At 39.4% G+C, this 6,543-nt stretch overlaps 1 protein-coding gene across 1 annotated transcript; it reads right to left on the bottom strand.

The window, feature by feature from the left end:
* Nucleotides 1-2,851: 2,851 nt before the first annotated feature.
* LOC102300240 (mediator of RNA polymerase II transcription subunit 19a) lies at nucleotides 2,852-5,248 on the bottom strand. Its single transcript, XM_005939598.3, has 4 exons — nucleotides 5,100-5,248; nucleotides 4,841-4,929; nucleotides 4,455-4,652; nucleotides 2,852-3,388 (listed from the first exon to the last, which is right to left on the bottom strand). Exons 1-4 carry the CDS (start codon nucleotides 5,119-5,121, stop codon nucleotides 3,383-3,385), a joined length of 315 nt encoding a protein of 104 aa, XP_005939660.1. The 5' UTR covers nucleotides 5,122-5,248; the 3' UTR covers nucleotides 2,852-3,382.
* Between the last annotated feature and the right edge of the window lie 1,295 nt (nucleotides 5,249-6,543).

The following is a 6,543-nucleotide window of genomic DNA, read 5'->3' as shown; positions in this document are numbered from 1 at the left end:
TGGCACATCCAACATACTGTTTTACTTTAGTCCATGATGCGCTTACCTTCAGGGTCATGAGGGTGGGGGAGGTTCAATTTGCCATGTACATATGCGTACTGAACCGAAAGCACTGTATTGACCGGTTCAATATCGATACGAGTATCGTTGCACCCCTATTAAATACCACAGTCAACCTGAATGTTGTTGCTGATCATGTCCATATTTTGATGGCTGGTTCCAGGAGGGTAGCACACCTGCTCACAAAACTCAGATCATCTCAGTTTTTTGTTTAACATGACAGTGAGTTCACTGTACAGGGTGGGCCATTTATATGGATACACTGTAATAAAATGGGAATGGCCCATTGTGTTGCATTGACAATCCAACACAATGGGCAACACATTGAACACATTTTAAGTGGTCAGAAACTTGTAAATAACTCATGAAAGAATAAAGTTATGTTGAAACCAAGCACACTATTGTTTTTCTTGTGACATTACCAATAAGTTTGATGTGTCACATGGCCCTCTTCCTATTGAAAAAACAAAAGTTGTATCCAAGATGGCCGACTTCTAAATGGCCACCATGGTCACCACCCATCTTGAGGAGTTTGCCTCCTCACATATACTAATGTGCCACAAACAGGACTTTAATATCACCAACCATTCCCATGTTATTACGGTGTATCCATATAAATGGCCCACCCTGTACTTAAATGGCCTCCACAGTCACCAGATCTTACTCTAATAGAGCTGCTTTGGGATGTGGTGGAACTGGAAATTCACATTATTGATGTGCAGATGACAAATTGTGTTATGCTGACATGGACCAAAAACCCTTGCCAAACGTTTCCAGCAACTTGTTGAATCTGTGAAACAAATAATTTAGGCAATTCTGAAGGAAAAGGGGGTTCAGTCCAATCCCGGCCTAAAATAAGTAATCTGTGTGTGACTTCCTGTGAAAATTTCTCATCTTTCAACAGTGACTATTCTTCTACTCCTGCTGCTTTCTCCATTGTAAATCTGAATCCACAGCCATGAGTGATTACAAAATCGTGCTGAAAAAGGACTCCTCCTTTTATAATTAGAAGCTCTAATCAGCCACTGGCTCCATCAATCACTAAATCCCAGAGTCATTTTGCAAGCTGAATGGAGGAGTATTTTTTAACTTTTAAAAAACATTCACTTCTACCTCTGATCTTTTTGTCTCTGGTAAATTATAAAAAGTGAAAGTGTTAGTGTTAAGGGTGTTAGTGTTAAGGGATCTTTTTATCATTTGCGGATTTTAGCCAAAGTCAAGTCTTACCTTTGCAGGAACGATCTAGAAAGAGTGGTCCATGCTTTTATTACTTCACGGCTAGACTACTGCAATTCCCTCTATGCTGGCCTAGATCGTTCCTGTCTACATCGCCTTCAACTGGTGCAGAACGCTGCCGCTCGCCTGTTGACCGGTTCAAAAAAAAGAGACCACATCACTCCGGTTCTCTGCTCTCTCCACTGGCTCCCAGTTGCCTTTAGGATTGATTTTAAAATCTTACTGCTGGTTTTTAAGGTTTTAAATGGCACTGCACCTTCTTACCTGTCAGAACTCCTTAGTACTTATCGCCCCAGGAGATCTTTGAGGTCAGCCGACCTGATGCTTTTAGATGTTCCCAGGTATAAATTAAAGACAAAGGGAGAGAGGGCGTTTGCTGTGGCTGCACCCAGACTGTGGAACAGCTTACCTCCTCACGTCAGACTCTCCAAAAGCCTAGAAACTTTTAAAACCGCTCTTAAAACTCACCTCTTTTCATTGGCTTTTAGAAAGGTTTAATTTATTTGTTTTATTTATTTTTATTTTATTTTTATCAGCGAGGTGTTACTACGAAATTGTGTTCTATTGTATTTTTATCTGTATTTACTGTACAGCACTTTGGTCAGCCTTGGTTGTTTTTAAATGTGCTCTATAAATAAACTTGACTTGACTTGACTTGACTAGTGCAGTTTTGGAAAATTTTGAAAAGTCACCGGACAAGACGTTTAAATGTAAACTTGGTCAAGTCTTCAGATGCATGTCGACAAGTAGTCATAATGATAAAACATAAGGTGAAGGGAAAGAAAATTAAATGAGCAGTGGGGCACAGTTTAAAAATGAACCTGTCTGGTTCTGATCATTTGTCAACGTGAAGTGTGCTTCACAGCTTGTCCGCATCTTCCAACCACAAAAAAGGGACACAGCCTACTTTTACTGGCTGCTTAAACTTCATGAGTTAAGTCACAGAAGTAGATTTTTTTCTTTGTTAATGGGTTTCTTGTTTGACCACATTATCATAGGGTTTTTACCTTACTATATAAAGTGCCTTGAGGTGACTGTTATAGTGATTTGATGCTACATAAATAGCACTGAACAGAATGTTGTAATTGCTGTATTTGATGACCTGTAATTGGTTTGTCAATGACATCAATGTGTTAAACTGGAAGTTTCTTACATATCTGATCAGTGTCAGGCCAGGCAGAATTTAGGTTGGTGGTCCAATGTCATACCTGCTGAGTATGACTCTTTCTTTCCCACGTCAGTAGTTCTATCAATAATTTAGAGCAGGGATGTGAAACTCATTCTACATCATGGGTCACACACAGCTCACTTTGATGTTAAGTGTCTTTCCGGGGCCAATTCTCACCTCTGTGCATTATGTTTGACATCTCTGCTGTAGAGTGACCAAACTAGCATATTTTTTAGGTTTTTGAAGTGTGGTCAATTTATTTCTGGGATTTTTTTTTTTTTTAAGATGGCAAATATTTGTTCTTGCTTGTGCACGACTACTCTGCCCTCAACTGATCCATCCATCAACATAGAGGCCAGTTTCCAGGAGGAAAGAAAACACTTAACATTTTACATCAAATGATCTTTAATTCACAGTTTCACAGGAAAACTGCTTCTTTTAGTATACGTACACGCATCTAAATAAAAAAACATTTACTTAAAAAACAAATTTACAAATAAAAACCCAACTATTATTCATAAAAGTCACCGGTTTAAGAAGAAATATTCGAGTGGTTTATTTACTTTAGTCCAACTCTTTTTTTATTTTACCAAAACAAAAATAAATGACAGTGACAGACAACAACGATCTGTGTATTTTTATTCATTCTCATAACAGAAAGTATCTTCACATTTTTTTGCTTTATGTGGACATTACTGCCATCTTATGGTGAAAAACCATACAGGCCAGGAGTGGAAAAAAATGGGGGTAAATCCTGCAGACCTACTGTTTGTTGTCAGAACATTAATTTCCAGGAATCATCGGTTTTGTGTACTTGAGACATCAACAGAAGGACAAAAAGAAAAACTGGCACACTCACTTAGTCGACAGATGATATTATAAAAAGACTAACATAGCAGTTTGGTCCCCGAAGAAGCATCAGTCCTGAAATGACAAAGGGAATAATCCCATTACTGCTGAAAGGAAACAATGATTTATAAAGGAACACTTTAAAAGCCGGGGGGAGGGCAGGAATATTGGGAAATGTAATCAGGTCACGACTGATCCAAGTGTGGCACAGCTCTCATATCATCTGACCAGTTTCCTCTTCTGTAACACACTGGCTCATATGCGTGTAAGTCTTTTCATACAAATGTGAGCAACATGACTCTTAAAATAAAAGTGCAAGTCAGAGAAAAGGAATTCCTCTGAAAGACGAAAGAGTAGGTGTTCCCCTGCTGCGGGTTAGTCAGTCAGATCTGATCACAGTCTGAGCTCTTTAGCACACAAAGAGAGCTGGGTGTGTCTCATCTTGTTAAACTGCAAGTACTGGTAAGGCTGGTTATGGCGGTTCCATAGGAACCAAAGATTCGGCGGATAAGGGTTAGGGTTAGAGCAGAGGTGTGACAGGTTTGTTACAAGTTCAGCTGCAGGTTTATAACTACAGAGACACGTTCACACACTGAGCACTGACAGCTATGTGGAGGTGGCCTGTGTGTGTTCACTGTGCCAGCCCCGGTCATTTTAGTTACCTAAAACTAAAAACAAAAACTAGATGGGGAGAAAAGACTTTAATGAACTAAAATAAAAATTAAAAATAAACCTTTGAAAAAAATATTTTGTGAGCTTGGAAAAGGTGAATCACAAAAAAGAAATTACCTACTGTCTTAAATACATTCCTTCCAATAAAATAATAATAATAATAATAATAATAATAATAATAATAATAATAATAATAATACAAACTACACTAAAACAAGAGAATCCACCCTGGAAAATAACTTCAACTAAACCGAATTAAATACAAAAACAAATCAAAATAAAAACTAATTAGAAAAATACGAAAACTATAACGACTTTGGCTACAAAATACTAATAATAAATACAAATAATAATAATAATAATAATAATAATAACAACAACAATAATAATAAAAATCAACTAAAACCACTTTGCCTGATCAGGAGATGAGGAAGTGATCCCTGAAACTAAACCGTACAGGTACACCTACCTCATCACTGCTGGAAGATTTGCCTCCATGCTTCTTCTCCTTTTTCTTTTTCTCCTTCTTCTCACCATGTTCCTTGCTGTGAGACTTGTCCTTATGCTTGTCCTTGTCCTTATGCTTGTCCTTGTCCTTGTCCTTATGCTTGTCCTTGTCCTTGTCCTTATGCTTGTCCTTACTTCCAGACTTGTCTTTGCTGCCTTCCTAAAAATATACAAAGTTTACAATTAATAAATAGGTTTTTTTATGTCGGGATTATTGTAGTTAATCAAAAGTAAGGAAATACGAGAAAAACCGGTTTACAAGAGGAGATGTCAATTCTCGTCGCCGTGTTTATGCAACTCCCATCCATAGCGCACATTTTGTTCTGGAAAGCGAATTAAAAGTCTTACCTTGTCCTTATCTTTGTTCTTGCCCCAGGGCAAATTGAGTTCATCTTTCTGTGCTTCCTCCTTCTTTATCTCCTCGTCCTTACCCGCAGCTGCCAAAGACAAAGATGGGACAGGGTTTTAAGGATCATGTCTCCACATATCGCAATATGGAGCGCAAAACCTGTTCGCAGGTTTTGCGCGAACAAAAGCGCAAAATCTTCGAACAACAGAAGAGTGCAGCTAAAGAAAAAAAACACGTAAAGCTGCAATATATTTTTACCTTCTGACAGATCGAAACTCATTGTGACTATTACTTATGCGCCTCTTCTCTCCGATTCCGAAACAGACTCTGTCAGCGAGCTCTCGCTGCTACTACTTTTCAGGAAATCTGGAGTGACCGACCGCACCTAAGTCACGTGTTCAACACCGCACCACGCCCCGCAAACGCAGTTCGTTCTTGCGGTGAGGTGAGAGGGAGACGTTGTGAGGTAGTATTATATTTCTTATTTGTGCGTATTTGATACATAACCTTGCTCGCTGGCCTGTCCACCGTCCACCTGCTTCTCCCACATCAGCTGCGATAAGCTCCAGCCCTCCTACCATCCTCACCATGAACTTGATAAGCGGAAGAAAATGAATTGGATTGGATGTAATATACTTTGTTCCTCTGTTTTTCGACAGAGGATCTAAGAAGAAGCTCCGTTTAATTTATGTGGGGTAAAACACCAGCTGTGTTTAAGCACAGCAAGCCACATGGGTGCTTTCTGACATGGTTCCAGTGTTTAGGATTCTTGTGAACACAGTATGCTTTCTACTGTTGAAAGTGTAAGATTGCTGGTTTCATTTAATTTCCGGTTGTTACAGCCTTTACTAGATCACCTTAGTTTTCTAAGAAGCTTGGAAAGAAAAGTGTCTGGACTTCTTTAAGCTTCCTTGAAAATATTTCACCTCTCATCCGAGAAGCTTCTTCAGTTCTAAGAGCAATTGGGGGAGAGTCTCAGATTTGAAGCCATATGGGCTCTTAGAACTGAAGAAGCTTCTCGGATGAGAGGCGAAACTTGTCTAGACGCTTTTCTTTCCATCTCCACGATGACCTGGATGACTGAGAACCTTCACAGACATCTCCATTGTTTGTTTGTTTGTTTTTTTGTTTGTTTGTTTTGTGCGTGTGTGTGTGGTTCTGTGTTTTGGGGGGCTCATAAATTCATCCTTACCCTAGTCTTCAGAGTTGTTGTTTACTTTTCATGGGGCTGTGGATGCCTGTTTATGACTTACTGTTTAAGCAGTACTTGTGAATTCTTGGACTTTATTTAGCTCTGGTTTTTATTACCTTGCACAAGTAAAAGTTTGATAGGAGGGCGGTTGGTGTGGACACCTAAGTTTATGCATCTTGTGAATAAAAAAAAAACTTGAGAACAAGGCGATTTTCTAATTGAAATGTGAGTGTGTCTACTGGGAGGCTGAGAGGTAGCACTGGTGGTTTCCAGTATTTGTTTGAGGTTCTTATTCCTCCTTTTTAGATCTTTGTGATCCCTCTATGTTTTCCTTCTGTTTTATGTCTTTGAATAGCTCTCTGTCTTGTTCTTTATTTTCCATCCATCCATCGATTCGCGTCCGCTTATCCTGTTCAGGGTCGCAGGGGGCGCTGGAGCCTATCCCAGCTGTCATAGGGCGAGAGGCAGGGTACACCCTGGACAGGTCGCCAGTCTGTCGCAGGGCCAACA

The sequence above is a fragment of the Haplochromis burtoni genome, unplaced genomic scaffold, assembly GCF_018398535.1.
Source record: "Haplochromis burtoni strain Fernald_Lab_line unplaced genomic scaffold, NCSU_Asbu1 Contig_270, whole genome shotgun sequence".
Classification (NCBI taxonomy): domain Eukaryota; kingdom Metazoa; phylum Chordata; class Actinopteri; order Cichliformes; family Cichlidae; genus Haplochromis; species Haplochromis burtoni.
The sequence above is the reverse complement of the archived record's forward strand: the minus strand, read 5'-3'. Positions and strand labels throughout refer to the sequence as shown.

Coding starts and splice junctions, on each gene's coding strand:
- LOC102300240 (XM_005939598.3), bottom strand. CDS start 5,121: ATGAGTTTCGATCTGTCAGAAG. Junction 4,930..5,099: donor GAGTTTCGATCTGTCAGAAG/GTAAAAATATAT, acceptor TGTCTTTGGCAG/CTGCGGGTAAGGACGAGGAG. Junction 4,653..4,840: donor AGAACAAAGATAAGGACAAG/GTAAGACTTTTA, acceptor GTATATTTTTAG/GAAGGCAGCAAAGACAAGTC.